This window comes from Silurus aristotelis (assembly GCF_946808225.1).
Source record: "Silurus aristotelis genome assembly, chromosome: 22".
Classification (NCBI taxonomy): domain Eukaryota; kingdom Metazoa; phylum Chordata; class Actinopteri; order Siluriformes; family Siluridae; genus Silurus; species Silurus aristotelis.
This window is the reverse complement of record NC_139595.1, coordinates 12,163,250-12,179,319: the sequence shown is the minus strand read 5'-3', so window position 1 is coordinate 12,179,319 and position 16,070 is coordinate 12,163,250. Positions and strand designations below refer to the sequence as shown.

General features: G+C 39.7%; 2 protein-coding genes across 2 annotated transcripts in view; both read left to right on the top strand.

The window, feature by feature from the left end:
• LOC310717612 (craniofacial development protein 2-like) overlaps window positions 1-7,161 on the top strand; it is an 85,917-nt gene extending 78,756 nt beyond the window's left edge. The window contains exon 2 of the mRNA XM_083525894.1: window positions 7,132-7,161. Within this exon, the coding sequence (XP_083382020.1) occupies window positions 7,132-7,141 (10 nt within the window). The 3' untranslated portion in view covers window positions 7,142-7,161. The remainder of the gene's footprint in view (window positions 1-7,131) is intronic.
• slc39a6 (solute carrier family 39 member 6) overlaps window positions 4,941-16,070 on the top strand; it is a 25,096-nt gene continuing 13,966 nt past the window's right edge. Inside the window, exons 1-2 of the mRNA XM_083525794.1 lie at window positions 4,941-5,117; window positions 9,531-10,208. Coding sequence (XP_083381920.1) covers window positions 9,549-10,208 — 660 coding nt within the window. The 5' untranslated portion in view covers window positions 4,941-5,117; window positions 9,531-9,548. The remainder of the gene's footprint in view (window positions 5,118-9,530; window positions 10,209-16,070) is intronic.

The window sequence follows — 16,070 nt, the reverse complement described above, 5'->3', positions numbered from 1 at the left end:
TACAACCCTGTGAAGCAACAATGGGTGACATAGGACACACTCCTGACCAAGAGGAGGAAGCACCAGAGAAGGGAGAGGTATCAGAACCTCCAGTTCAGGCTGCTGCTGAAAGGTATGAGAGTGACGCTGAAAATGACACTGAACATTTTACTTATATTAGTGTGCCTGATGTACCTGATGAACCGCAGCCTGGGTCTAGTGGGTAGACAAGGAGATGCTGGAACAGAACTGTTGTAGGTATAATATTACTCGTTGTGAGTTTGTTGTTTTGTTTCATTATTTATGTTATCAGATCTCTCTTTATAAGGGCAACCATAAAACAGATGGCAGTGATGTGGGGACCTCCCCACTGTTTACACAGTGACTCATTTAACCTGCACGTGTGCACTCATACACATACTTATACATACACATATACATTTATAAATTACTCACACATACACACATGCTATACATGTAACCACACATCTACACTGGAACATACACACGTATGTTTGAATGTATTATTTCTATATTTTGAAGGTACTGGTTGAAGGAATTTTTGAATAGTAAAAGGATGTTTGAAGTTTGATTGTACTCACATTACTGATCATTTATATGCACTTATTTACTTATGTACTCTATTAATATGACTTTATGAAAGGTTTACTTAAGATATAATGGATAGTTTTATGCTGGCTTAATGACAAGGTATTAACTAGTTTGCCTAAAGTGTTGAATTAGTTTATAGTTATTTGTATATCTACTGTACTGATGAAACTGCTGGATAAGCATGCAAGTGTGTACAATAGCAATACTTTGGTAATGATATATGCCCTAATTGGCTGGATGAGGGATCTTTCTCTTCTCCCTAGTCAAGTGTAGGGGGAGATGTTTGGTTCTGATTCCTGGAAGAGGACAGAGTAGAGGACTGGCTATTGTAAGTATAGATTGCGGAGGTCGCTTAGCCTCTGTAGGTTTGTGTAAAAGAAAGAACTGGAGTTGATGTGAGTTGACATGGCTTTTTAAGTCCCAGAGGAGGGAATATATGGTATGGGAATATATTTTTGTAGCACATATTATGTTATTAGTTATTTCTTTTGTCATTCCCTTTGGTTTATTTTATTTGTTTAGTTATTGTATCACATCTCATTCACAGTAATATCTATTTCTGTTTGTTAATCACTTTTTGTTTGTTAAATACTTTTTGATGTTTGTACCACTCAGTATTACCCAAAGAAATTGTGTACTCAGTACAGTGGTACCTCGACATACGAGTTTAATTCGTTCTGTAACCTTTCTCGTATGCCAAATTGCTCGTATTTCAAAGCAAATTTGCCCATTTAAAATTAATTGAAATGCCATTAATCCGTTCCAGCCCCCAAAATGCCACCCCAGTTGTTTTTGTTACATGTTTTTAAATAAGAAAAATGTATTTATAAATGACAAATATTGTATAAAAACAAAATAAAAGAGAATGTAAAGATATAATAAGGTTTTATTCAGTGTATTTTCCTTGGAGATGAGACGACTTGAGCTAACGAAAACACCAGTGGGGGGGTGGGTGTGTGTGGGTGTGTGTGTGTGTGTGTGTGTGTGTGGGGGGGGGGGGGGCGTCTCTAGCAGCGGCGTCTCGAGCTCGTATCTCAAGTTTTTGCTTGCGTATCAAACCGACCGCTCTTATCTCAAAAAACTCGTATGTTAGGGCACTCGTATGTCGAGGTACCACTGTATATCCATAGTAAGGCCTAATGTGTGCAAGAGTGTAAAAGCATAAGTCTTATTTATTTATTTCCCTTTCCAGCATAATTATTTTTTATATTGCCCTGTCAGCTGCAGGCGAGTTGTGTCAGCTGACTCCTAAAGCTTCTCTCATATTCAGTATGGTGGGAAGTTCAAAGTGCAGTGGTACACAGCAAGCAGTGAACTTGTGATCAATTCATGCAGTGTTTTGATTGGTTACTGAAAATATTTGACACTTTAAAATACTATTTTGCATATCGTTAAAACAACAATTACGAGATGGATTAGGATGCGGCGCTCTCACTGCTGCGGCCCGGGTTTGATCCCTGATCAGGGAACCAACCCCAGCTATTAGGGTTGCACAAGCCAGTGTGCAACAATCGTAATTGTTGTTTTATGTATATATATATATATATATACAGTGAGGAAAATAAGTATTTGAACACACTGCTATTTTGCAAGTTCTCCCACTTAGAAATCATGGAGGGGTCTGAAATTGTCATAGTAGGTGCATGTCCACTGTGAGAGACATAATAAAAAAAAAAAATCCAGAAATCACAATATATGATTTTTAAACTATTTATTTGTATGATACAGCTGCAAATAAGTATTTGAACACCTGTCTATCAGCTAGAATTCTGACCCTCAAAGACCTGTTAGTCTGCCTTGAAAATGTCCACCTCCACTACATTTATTATCCTAAATTAGATGCACCTGTTTGAGGTCGTTAGCTGCATAAAGACACCTGTCCACCCCATACAATCAGTAAGAATCCAACTACTAACATGGCCAAGACCAAAGAGCTGTCCAAAGACACTAGAGACAAAATTGTACACCTCCACCAGGCTGGAAAGGGCTACGGGGAAATTGCCAAGCAGCTTCGTGAAAAAAAGTCCATTGTTGGAGCAATCATTAGAAAATGGAAGAAGCTAAACATGACTGTCAATCTCCCTCGGACTGGGGCTCCATGCAAGATCTCACCTCGTGGGGTCTCAATGATCCTAAGGAAGGTGAGAAATCAGCCCAGAACTACAAGGGAGGAGCTGATCAATGACCTGAAAAGAGCTGGGACCACCGATTCCAAGGTTACTGTTGGTAATACACTAAGACGTCATGGTTTGAAATCATGCATGGCATGGAAGGTTCCCCTGCTTAAACCAGCACATGTCCAGGCACGTCTTAAGTTTGCCAATGACCATTTGGATGATCCAGAGGAGTCATGGGAGAAAGTCATGTGGTCAGGTGAGACCAAAATAGAACTTTTGGGTCATTATTCCACTAAACGTGTTTGGAGGAACAAGAATGATGAGTACCTTACCATCACTACTGTGAAGCATGGGGTGGTAGCATCATGCTTTGGGGGTGTTTTTCTGCAGGGCAACTTCACTGTATTAAGGAGAGGATGACCGGGGCCATGTATTGCGAGATTTTGGGCAACAACCTCCTTCCCTCAGTTAGAGCATTGAAGATGGGTCAAGGCTGGGTCTTCCAACATGACAATGACCTGAAGTACACAGCCAGAATAACCAAGGAGTGGCTCTGTAAGAAGCATATCAAGGTTCAGGTGGCCTAGCCAGTCTCCAGACCCAAACCCAATAGAGAATCTTTGGAGGGAGCTCAAACTCTGTGTTTCTCAGCGACAGGCCAGAAACCTGACAGATCTAGAGAAGATCTGTGTGGAGGAGTGGGCCAAAATCCCTCCTGCAGTGTGTGCAAACCTGGTGAAAAACTACGGGAACGTTTGAACTCTGTATTTGCAAACAAAAGTACCAAATATTAACATTGACTTTCTCAGGTGTTCAAATACTTATTTGCAGCTGTATCATACAAATAAATAGTTTAAAAATCATACATTGTGATTTATGGATTTTTTTTTTTTAGATTATGTCTCTCACAGTGGACATGCACCTACGATGACAATTTCAGACCCCTCCATGATTTCTAAGTGGGAGAACTTGCAAAATAGCAGGGTGTTCAAATACTTATTTTCCTCACTGTATATATATCTGTATAATTGAGGACTATGTATGATGGCTAGAAATAAACCATTGCTTAGAAAAAATCACAAGACAGAAGTGACTTTAAGTTAAGTGGATTTTTGCTGTTATTAGACCATAGTGAAATAAAGTTTCAAAATGCCAATGCAGACCATCCCTACTGTATAATGCATCATTTTACTTTAACTTTGATTTATACTATCAAATACTTTTCATCAAAATTAAAGCTAGAATGCTCCAATCTGCTTAAAAAAACCTTAAAGAAACTTTCAGCAGGACTCCAAAGCAATGCACAACTTGTTAAAAAATAATCTAATCAAATCATGCAGTGAAATGCTTATTACGACGGTCCGGCATGAGGGAATAGGATGGGGGGAAAATAATACAAAGAAAAAGAAGTATAAAAACTATATAAAATAAAATATAAGAGAATATATATATATATATATATATATATATATATATATATATATATATATATATATATATATATATGAAAGAAAAGGATGCAAAAAAATGCTTATGGCAGTAAACAGTGAAACAGTAAACAATTGACAATTTAAGGTGACAATTTAAAGAAATCTTAATCTCACTGAAAAACTTTGGCATAACAATTTAAAACCAAAACAGGCTACCAGGGATCTGATGAATTTGGAACAAGTCTGCGAGGTAGAATTGCTAAAAAGCACTCTCAAACATTATGCAAGACTAGTAAGAACCTATTCCACCAGACAGTTGTGAAATGACAACACTTCAGCAAAATGTGCTAATTTCTCTCTTTTTTCATTAAAAAACTGGTTAACTTAAACCTTTAATATACTTTAATTAATTCATTCGTTGATACGAAAAAGACAAAAATGGCTGGAAAAATTTGTGTCATTTGCAAGATTTTAGGGTGGTTGATCACGTTTTTCAAGACTAAACTCAGAATGGGCTGTATAGAAGTGAATTTTGTTTATGTTTTTAATTCAATACATTTTTATTTGTATAGCGCTTTTAACAATGCACATTGTTTTAAAGCAGCTTTACACAGATAATATGGTCAAAAAAAAAATGAATAAGATGTTCCTTATGTAAGTTTTTACCTAATGAATGAACAAGCCAGTGGTGACTGTGACAGGGGCAAACTCCCTGAGATGGCAAAAGGAGGAAACCTTGTGAGAAACCAGACTCAAGAGGGAACTCATCCGCTTCTGGGTGGCCTGTTTTAAGCTCCGACTTCCCACTTCCCAGTTAAGCTGAATGCACCGCATGTCTGATTTCACCAAGCGGAAGTGTGGTCTTGATGACTAACTGGAGCTGTTCAGTGTTCGGCGGGACCCAAAAAATTACGTCTTAATGACGTGTAATTAGCAGTAGAGCTGCAAAGGGGCTTTCTATTTCTTCCTTATCGTTCAGGTAAATTACCTTTCCGCTCTGTTTTTACACTGTTTTGTGTATTTATTTATTTATAAAAAAGGAGTGTGGCGGAGCACTGAGCAGGCCGCATCCGGGGAACTACGCGGTCTGTTCGCGTGTGGGTTCACACACTGTTTTAACTTTTAACAGTTTCAAAGTGTAATACATTAAAACATATTACAGCTAATATAATTCATAAACAGACAAGCAGGATGTGACATAAATAATAGCAATGTCCTGCCTGCGGTTACATTGCTAAGGGGTGACAACATGGGATAAATGCTGACATATGGTGTTATTGTATTTTGTAATTTTTTATATTCCTATCGAACACATGATTTAGGTCCATTCCTGACTTCTTTCACTTTTGATTAATTAGCATAGACATAACTATGTTTAAATGGCTTTTGTCAACCCATGATGTAACCCCTTTACGTCACCCAGGCGCTTTTAAAATGGGAAGCAAAAACACTGCATTTGAGACATTTTGAAACGCTTCACATGGCATAATGCGATAAGACAGCGTTTGTAAAAGACCAAACTCAGTAAACAAGGTCGAGTGTATTTCTATAACGCTTTTCACAGTGGACATTTTCTCAAATCAGATTTACAGAATGTAATATTTATAGAACAAAAATGATTATGTTAATTATTAATTATTTATTTATCACTAACCCAGCCATTAGGGTTGCACAAGCCAGTGCACTCTTAGTGCCGGTCCCAAGCCCGGATAAATGTGGAGAGTTTTCTTGGGAAGGGCATCCAGTGTAAAACATGTGCCAAATCAAATATGGGGATCAGGAAAGAGAAATTCATACCGGATCGGTCGAGGCCCAGGTTACCAACAACTGCCACAGGTATTGTTAGCCAACAGGGTACCGGTGGAAATTGGGCTACTGTTGGCCGAAGGAGGAGAAGGAGAGGAAGAGGACATTAACAGAGACAGCAGGGAAAGGAGAACTGTAGGAGAGTGGAGGTTCTGGTTGATACTATGACTGGTAAAGGGAGAGGTAGCTGATATGATGGAAAGGAGAAAGGTAGATATGTTGTTTGTTCAGGAGACTAAGTGGAAAGGGAGTAAAGACAGGAACATTGGCGGTGGGTTTAAACTTTTCTTTCATGGTGTGGATGGAAAGAGAAATGGAGTATGGGTGATTCTGAAGGAATAATACAGTAAGTGTGTAGTGGAGGTGAAGAGAGTTTCTGATAGTGTGATGAACATGAAGCTGGTAGTTAAAGGGGTGATGATAAATGCCACCAGTGCCAATGCTCCACAAGTGGGTTGTGAGATGGAGGAGAAGGAAAAATTCTGGCGTGAGTTAGATGAAGTGGTAGAAGGTGTTCCTTGGAATGAAAGATTGGTGATTGGGGCAGAATTGAATGGGCATGTAGGTGAAGGGAACAGAGGTGATGAGGAGGTGATTGGTATGTATGGCCTTAAGGAGAGGAATGTGGAAGGGCAGATGGTGGTAGATTTTGCTAAAAGGATGGAAATGGCAGTAGTGAAAAGTTATTTTAAGAAGAAGGAGGATCATAGGGTGACGTATAAGAGTGGAGGAAGGTGCACATAGGTGGACTTTGTTCTATATAGGAGATCCAACCTGAAGGAGATTGTTGACTGTAAGGTGTTGCCAGAGGGACAGTGTATATAGACGGCATCAGATGGTGGTCTGTAGGATGGTTTTGGGGGTGAAGAAGAAGAGGAGGAGAGTGAGGACTGAAAGAAGAATAAGATGGTGGAAACTGAAGGATAAAGACTGTAGTGAAAGGTTCAGGGAAGAGGTCAGATTGGGGCTTGGTGGTGGTGAAGAGGTGCTGGATGATTGGGCAACAACTGCAGAAGTGATAAGGGAAACAGCTGGAAAGGTTACTTGGTGTGACATCTGGAAATAGAAAGAAAGACAAAGAGACGTGGTGGTGGAATGAGGAAGTGCAGGACAGCATAAGGAGAAAGAGGTTAGCAAAACAGAAGTGGGATCGACAGAGTGATGAGAAAAGAAAGCAGGAGATGCAGCAGCAGGTAAAGAGGGATGTGGCGAAAGCCAAGGAAAAGGCATATGAGGAGCTGTAGGAGAATTTGGACACTAAGGAGGAAAAAAATAATTTGTACCGATTGGCCAGGCAGAGGGACTGAGCTGGGAAGGATGTACTGCAAGTTAGAGCAATAAAGGATGCAGATGTAAATGTGTTGACTATTGAGGAGAATGTGTTGAGAAGATGGAGGGAGTATTTTGTGCAGCTGATGAACGAGGAAAATGAGCGAGAAAGAGAGAAGGTTGGATGATGTGGCGAGTGAAGCAGGAAGTGGATAGGATTAGTAAGGAGGAAGTGAGAGCAGCGATTAAGAGGATGAAGAGTGGAAAGTCGGTTGGACCAGATGACATACCGGTAGAAGCATGGAGATGTTTAGGAGAGATGGCAGTGGAGTTTTTAACAAGATTGTTTAACAGGATATTGGAAGGTGAGAGGATGCCTGAGGAATGGAGAAGGAGTGTGCTGGTACCGATCTTTAAGAATAAGGGAGATGTGCAGACCTGCAGTAAGTACAGGGGAATTAAGTTGATCAGTCACACCATGAAGTAATGAGAAAGAATAGTGAAAGCCAGGCTGAGAGAAGAGGTGACCATCTGTGAGCAACAGTATGGTTTCATGCTGAGGAAGAGCACCACAGACGCCTTATTTGCTTTGAGAATGTTAATGAAGTATAGAGAAGGACAGAAGAAGTTGCATTGTATGTTTGTGGATTTAGAGAAAGCGAATGACAGGGTGCTAAGAGAGTGTGTTGGAGAAGTATGTGAGGATGGTGCAGGACATGTATGAGGACAGTGTGACAGCAGTAAAGTGTGCAGTAGGAACGACAGACTGATTCAAGGTGGAATTTGAACTGAATCAAGGATTGGCTCTGAGCCCTTTCCTGTTTGCAGTGGTGAACAGGTTGACAGGTTGACGGATGAGGTCAGACAGGATTCTCAATGGACTATGATGTTTGCGGATTATATTGTTATTTGTGGTGAGAGTAGGGAGGAGGTTAAGAAGAGCTTGGAGAGCTGGAGGTATGCGCTGGAGAGAAGGGGAATGAAAGTCAGTAGGAGTAAGACAGAGTACATGTGTGAGAGGGAGGGCAGTGGAGTGGTGCAGTTGCAGCGAGAAGAGCTGGAGAAGGTGAAGGACTTCAGGTACCTGTGATCAACAGTGCAACGTAATGGAGAGTGTGTTAGAGAAGTGAAGAAAAGTGTTCAGGTAGGGTGGAGTGGGTGGAGAAGACTGGCAGGAGTGATTTGTGATAGAAGAGTATCTGCAAGATTGAAAGGAAAAGTTTATAAGACTGCGGTGAGACCTGCGATGTTGTATAGATTAGAGACAGTGGTTTTAAGTAAAAGACTGGAGGTGGAGCTAGCAGAGCTGAATATGTTGAGGTTTTTGTTGGGAGTGACGATGATGGACGTTTTTTGGACAGAGGTGCAGAGGAGGGACATGGGATATATACATACATATATACATATACATATATATATATATATATATATATATATATATATATATATATATATATATATATATATATATATATATATATATCTTTAATATACTTAAATATATCTTTAATATACTTAAATATATCTTTAATATACGCTTAAACTGGTGTGTCTGAGCACTTTGCAATTCTACTAGAAGTCCAGAATTTTTACATCACAAAGAGTGTGATGGATTGTAACTTGTGAAAAGACTGGATAGATACATGGGAGCTAAACCATTTAGGGCTTTGTAATTAAGCGGCAATAGTTTGTATTGATTCAAAACTTTACAGGTAGCCAGTTTTGGGATGATAAGATTGGGGTATATGGTCATCTTTTCTCTTGTGAGAGCCCTGGCTGTTGCCTTCTGAACTAACTGTAGCTTGTTTATTAATGGTGCAGGACATCCATCTAGTAATGCATTACAATAGTCCAATCTGGAGGTCATGAATAAATGGATGAGCTTCTCTGCATCAGATATTGATAACATTTTATAATAGTATGCTTTATTATTAAACACATTAATAAAGCATACTTTGCACAGACAAGCAATTTGAGTTTTTAACAGCGCTGTCTTATCGCATTAAGCCACGTTAAGCATTTTAGAATGTTTGTGTATATGAATTGCTGTGCATATATAATAATTAAGGCAATCTGCTGCAGTGTTCTTTTTGTTCTCTTGGAATGAAAAGTATGACTTTGTATAAGGTTGTGGGACTGTAAATGAGTTTTTTTTTTTTTTATTATCTTCATTAATTGCTTTATCATGGTCAGGGTTTGGGGTGGGTCCGAGACATCCAGGAACCAGGTGGGAATATGTCAGAAATGTAAAATCAACCACAATGAAAAGCATGGATAAATCATGTTCTAAATGATGTTTGCTTGTTATTATTTGCAGAAATTCACAGTTCCGCAGATGGCAGTGTGGATACGGTTCATGATAGTGACAGCTTTGTTGCTGATTGATGCAAATGGAAACTGTGGACCTCTGGTAGAAGCAACAGACAGTCTTTTAGCAGAGAGAACACAAAAGCAGAATCTGCATGCACTTTTTCTTAAGTATGGCGAGAATGGGACCATCTCATTGTCTGGTCTCCGAAGGCTGCTTGAGGGTTTGGGATTAGACCGCATTAGGAGAGTAACAGTGCAACACCATGGAAACAATCATGAACACACACACTCACAAACACATGTGCACAAACATACCACACACGCACATTCTGGTGGTAGCAAGAAGGATGGTGATATTTCCAGTTCGGAGAAGAGTGACTCCTCCAGTGTGCATCTTGACTCAACATCAATGAAAAAGAGCCAGCCGGATGTTCACCACAATCTCTACATTAAGAGAGATTCTGATACCACAGCAATCCTGACCACACCATCTTATGTCACCAAATCACTCCGTGTTGAACGCAATGCAGACTACAAGCTTATGGACTCGGATTATTCCCAGACCAATACAACACGTTCAAATGACACGTATCGCACCGAAAACATATCCACACACACCCTGGATGACCACTATTACCAGGACAAGGATCTGCATACTTCATTGAGCTATAACTTCAATCAAGAGGTAATTTTTAAAGATATTGTTTAAAGATATTCCTTTGCAACCTTTCAATAAATAACACTGGTGGTGTTGACCATAATGAATGATTAAAAAATAAAATACACATAGGAGCAAGTTATGTCATGTGGCCAACAGTATAATTTTATAATATATATTATATAACAACGGAGATTTTTTTTTTTTGAGAAAGTAAAGCAGTAGTGCACCACAGCATGGTCAATAATACTAACTAATTCTAACGAACTGATTTTATCTGACAGTTTGTATCTATGCCTATGTTTGGTTTATTGTAGTATAAGGTTGAAGCTTTTAACCCTAACTGATAGTGTCCCATCGTCATGGAAAAATTTTATTCTGTTTAGATGGGACAAATGTTTATTGTTTATATTGTTTTATCAAGCAAAGAAATAAGTAAGGTGCTGAAATAAGGAGTGCTAAAATAAATGTAATTGGGTTTAGAACTGTTCACATTATTTAAAGCTGGATTGATCGTGGTGAACTGGGACCTTTGTGTAAGAAATTTGGTTGAAAAGAAATCTTGAATGATTCTTTTCAGAGATCTTTGGACAGTGAAACAATAGTTACATAATTTGATGAGTTAAAATTTACCACGTTCCACAGAGATGGATAGTCAGTTTTAGAAGTAATGAATGACTGGGTTATCCTGTTGATGAATTTTTCTTTCCTGACAGCATATTTCAGAATATCAGTGCCAAGATTTACCTGGCTCATATGGGCTCTGGGGTTAATCATGGGATCATTTTTACACATAAAATCATAAAACTGTGATCTAAAGCTCATTGAAAGTGTTTGAGATGTGCTGGAGAAGGCTTTACAGAGTGGAACAACAAAAATGTATACAATTGTGAGGGGTAATAAATGGTGTGAGGTTGCATGTTATTCAGAACATTGCCACATTGAATGTGTGCCTCAGTCAAGTGTGTGTAGTTTAGTACTAACATCAATAGAGCCAACAGGTGCAAAGAGTTCATAAAACTATTCAGGTAGTCCTTGGGTTACGATGGTTTGACTAAGTTTTTGATCTTACAATAATGATAGAGATACAAAATAATTTTAAAGATATTTTTTTAAAATTCCACACTGTGAAATATATAGTGAGGAAAATAAGTATTTGAACACCCTGCTATTTTGCAAGTTCTCCCACTTAGAAATCATGGAGGGGTCTGAAATTGTCATCGTAGGTGCATGTCCACTGTGAGAGACATAATCTAAAAAAAAAATCCAGAAATCACAATGTATGATTTTATAACTATTTATTTGTATGATACAGCTGCAAATAAGTATTTGAACACCTGAGAAAGTCAATGTTAATATTTGGTACAGTAGCCTTTGTTTGCAATTACAGAGGTCAAACGTTTCCTGTAGTTTTTCACCAGGTTTGCACACACTGCAGGAGGGATTTTGGCCCACTCCTCCACACAGATCTTCTCTAGATCAGTCAGGTTTCTGGCCTGTCGCTGAGAAACAGAGTTTGAGCTCCCTCCAAAGATTCTCTATTGGGTTTAGGTCTGGAGACTGGCTAGGACACGCCAGAACCTTGATATGCTTCTTACAGAGCCGATCCTTGGTTATCCTGGCTGTGTACTTCAGGTCATTGTCATGTTGGAAGACCCAGCCTCGACCCATCTTTAATGCTCTAACTGAGGGAAGGAGGTTGTTCCCCAAAATCTCGCAATACATGGCCCCGGTCATCCTCTCCTTAATACAGTGAAGTTGCCCTGCAGAAAAACACCCCCAAAGCATGATGCTACCACCCCCATGCTTCACAGTAGGGATGGTGTTCTTGGGATGGTACTCATCATTCTTCTTCCTCCAAACACGTTTAGTGGAATAATGACCCAAAAGTTCTATTTTGGTCTCATCTGACCACATGACTTTCTCCCATGACTCCTCTGGATCATCCAAATGGTCATTGGCAAACTTAAGACGTGCCTGGACATGTGCTGGTTTAAGCAGGGGAACCTTCCGTGCCATGCATGATTTCAAACCATGATGTCTTAGTGTATTACCAACAGTAACCTTGGAATCGGTGGTCCCAGCTCTTTTCAGGTCATTGATCAGCTCCTCCCTTGTAGTCCTGGGCTGATTTCTCACCTTCCTTAGGATCACTGAGACCCCACGAGGTGAGATCTTGCATGGAGCCCCAGTCCGAGGGAGATTGACAGTCTAATGATTGCTCCAACAGTGGACCTTTTTTCACCAAGCTGCTTGGCAATTTCCCCGTAGCCCTTTCCAGCCTTGTGGAGGTTACCAGGTCTTTGAGGGTCAGAATTCTAGCTGATAGACAGGTGTTCAAATACTTATTTGCAGCTGTATCATACAAATAAATAGTTTAAAAATCATATATTGTGATTTCTGGATTTTTTTTATTTATTATGTCTCTCACAGTGGACATGCACCTACGGTGACAATTTCAGACCCTTCCATAATTTCTAAGTGGGAGAACTTGCAAAATAGCAGGGTGTTCAAATACTTATTTTCCTCACTGTATGTAATATGAAAAAGAAGTCCAATAAAAAAAAAAAAGCTAATGTACTGTATGGTGGTTTCTTTGTTTTAGGTTGAAATTATCCCAAACTTTGGAAACTTTCTGTTGTGTTCTTTGGCTTAAATCTTCTCCTCCATTTTTCACTCTGCAGCATCTTCTGTGTTGTATAGAAGTCTGTTTCTGATACATTAAAAAATGTTGCCCCATTCAGACTTTTCTTTTTGCTTGCAATTGCGACTTTATTTCGTGAACATTTAACATTTCTATTGCATCCACCGGTAACCATGTTGTCGGCCTGAAGTTTGAAGCTGTTGGTGTATGAACAAGGCTCCTCTGGTTCATCTGTATTGTCCCGCCTCCTCCAGAGCTCATTGTTAAAGATCTCTCCAGGGATCAAAGGAGTAGTTTGATTCCATGTGATTCTATTGATTGTAGCCCATTTAATATTTTTAATTTGTAAAGCTTTCTGGCACTACAGCAGTGGTGGACAAAGTACACAAAGCATGTACTGCAGTAAAATTGTAAAACTACAAAAGTATTTGACATTAAATGTATTTAAGTATCCAAAGTACTATGATTTATAATGGCTATAATGTTCCTATTATAATTTTTATTACAAGACTCTTTGCTGAATCAACTCAGTTTATGCAAAAGGACTCTGTTACTTTGTTGCGCTCCAATCTATTAATAGAATGATATTGATCACTGAGTGTAATCTAATAAATTATCATGAGCCCCAAACCTTTTTTTCAACGACTTAAAAAAAAATCGAGCAAGTTGAAGTCAGGAGTTCTTTCATCATTTATTACTTTAAAATGTTTTGGTTGCTGTTGAACAGATGCTAAACTGTATTTTTGTACTAATTAGATACCACAAACCAGCAATGGGGGTTCTAACTTGAATGACTCCCAGGGTGAACCATGCCATGATCCAACGTCTCGCCATTGATTAGTTTCAGTTGTAAAAGCTGCCGTCACTGGATGAGTAAGACACATTTTTAGAGCAGTCCTCAAATTTGGATACATTTCTGAGAGCTCACTTTCATGTATAAATATCAACCTAAATGCATTTATTGCACAGATAAATACTCGTCATTGTGCACAATTATCAAACTCTCTGAACCAAGAAGCATACAACTCCTTGGATAATTGTAGCCATAAGATAGACAACATCTATATCCTTATGTCTTTTTAATTAGCCTTTTTAGCTGCAGTGAAGATTCCACTTACTGGACTCAGTTCAGGACATATTCAGTACAGTCATAGAAAACCTTTATTAAAAACCTATAGCTCAATAAAAGGTAACCAAATCAATAAGTGCTATTTTAATTACAATCCAACTAGACTAGTTAGGCTGTAATTGTTATTGCAGAGTACACACGTTATGATAAATTCTTCTTCTTTTTCTTTTGGCTTCTCCTATTAGGGGTCGCCACAGCGGATCATCCGTCTACATACAGCATACATCTGTCCTCTACATCTGCCTCTTTTAAACCAACTACCTGCATGTCTTCCCTCACCACATCCATAAACCTCCTCCTTGGCCTTCCTTTTTTCCTCCTTCCTGGTGGCTCCATCCTCAGCATTTTCCTACCGATATATACCCTATGTCCCTCCTCTGCACATGTCCAAACCATCTTAATCTTGCTTCCCTCACCTTGTCTCCAAAACGTCCTACATGCGCTGTCCCTCTAATAAACTCATTTCTAATCCTGTCCATCGTCGTCACTCCCAACGAAAAAAAAACAGCTTCAGCTCTGCTACCGCCAGCTCCACCTCCTGTCTTTTACTCAATACCACTGTCTCCAAACCAAACAACGTTGCAGGTCTCACCACAGTCCTATAAATTTTCACTCTCCACCTCTTTTCCCTGCAACTGCACCACTCAACTGCCCTCCCTTTCATTCACACACACGTACTCTGTCTTACTCCTACTGACTTTCATTCCCCTTCTCTCCAGCACGTACCTCCACCTCTCCAGGCTCTTCTCAACCTGCTCCCTACTCTCACCACAAATAACAATATAATCCGCAAACATAATAGTCCATGGAGACTCCTGTCTTACCCCGTTCGTCAACCTGTCCATTACCACTGCAAACAGGAAAGGGCTCAGAGCCGATCCTTGATGCAGTCCAACCTCCACCTTGAACCAGTCTGTCGTTTCTACTGCACACTTCACTGCTGTCACACTGTCCTCATACATGTCCTGCACCACCCTCACAAACTTCTCTGACACACCTGACTTTCTCATACAATACAACTCCTCTCTCGGCACCCTGTTGTACGCTTTTTCTAAATCCACAAACACACAATGCGCAACGCCTTCTGACCTTCTCTATACTTCTCCATCAACATTCTCAAAGCAAATAATGTTTCTATGGTGCTACTCCTTGGCATAAAACTATACTGTTGCTCACAGATGGTCACATCTTCTCTCAGCCTGGCTTCCACTACTCTTTCTCATAACTTTATGGTGTGACTGATCAACTTAATTCCCCTGTAGTTACTGCAGTTACTGCAGGTCTGCACATCTCTCACCTTCCAATATCCTGTTAAACGATCTTGTTAAAAACTCCGCTGCCATTTCTCCTAAACATCTCCATGCTTCTACTGTTATGTCATCTGATCAACCGACTTTCCATACTTCATCCTCTTAATCGCTGCTCTCACTTCCTCCTTACTAATCCTATCCACTTCCTGCTTCACCAACTCCACACCATCCAACCTTCTCTCTCTCATATTTTCCTCGTTCATTAGCTGCTCAAAATACTCCCTCCATCTTCTCAACACACTTTCTTCACTAGTCAACACATTTCCATCTCCATCCTTTATTGCTCTAACTTGCAGCACATCCTTTCCAGCTCAGTCCCTCTGCCTGGCTAATCGGCACAAATCCTTTTCTCCCTCCTTAGTGTCCAAATTCTCCTACAGCTCCTCATATGCCTTTTCCTTGGCTTTTGCTACATCACTCTTTACCTGCTGCTCAGCTCCTTGTACTCCTCGTTACTTTTCTCATCACTCTGTCGATCCCAATTCTGTTTTGCTAACCTCTTTCTCCTTCTCACACTATAGTCTTCAGTTTCCACCGTCTTATTCCTCTTTCAGTCCTCACTCTCCTCCTCTTTCTCTTCACCTCCCAAACCATCCTACAGACCACCATCCGATGCTGTCTAGATACAGTGTCCCCTGGCAACACCTTACAGTCTCCTGTCTCCTTCAGGTTGCATCTCCTACATAGACCATAGTCCACCTATGTGCACCTTTCTCCACTCTTATACGTCACCCTATAATCCTCCTTCTTCTTAAAATAACTATTCACTACTGCCATTTCCATCCTTTTAGCAAAATCTACCACAA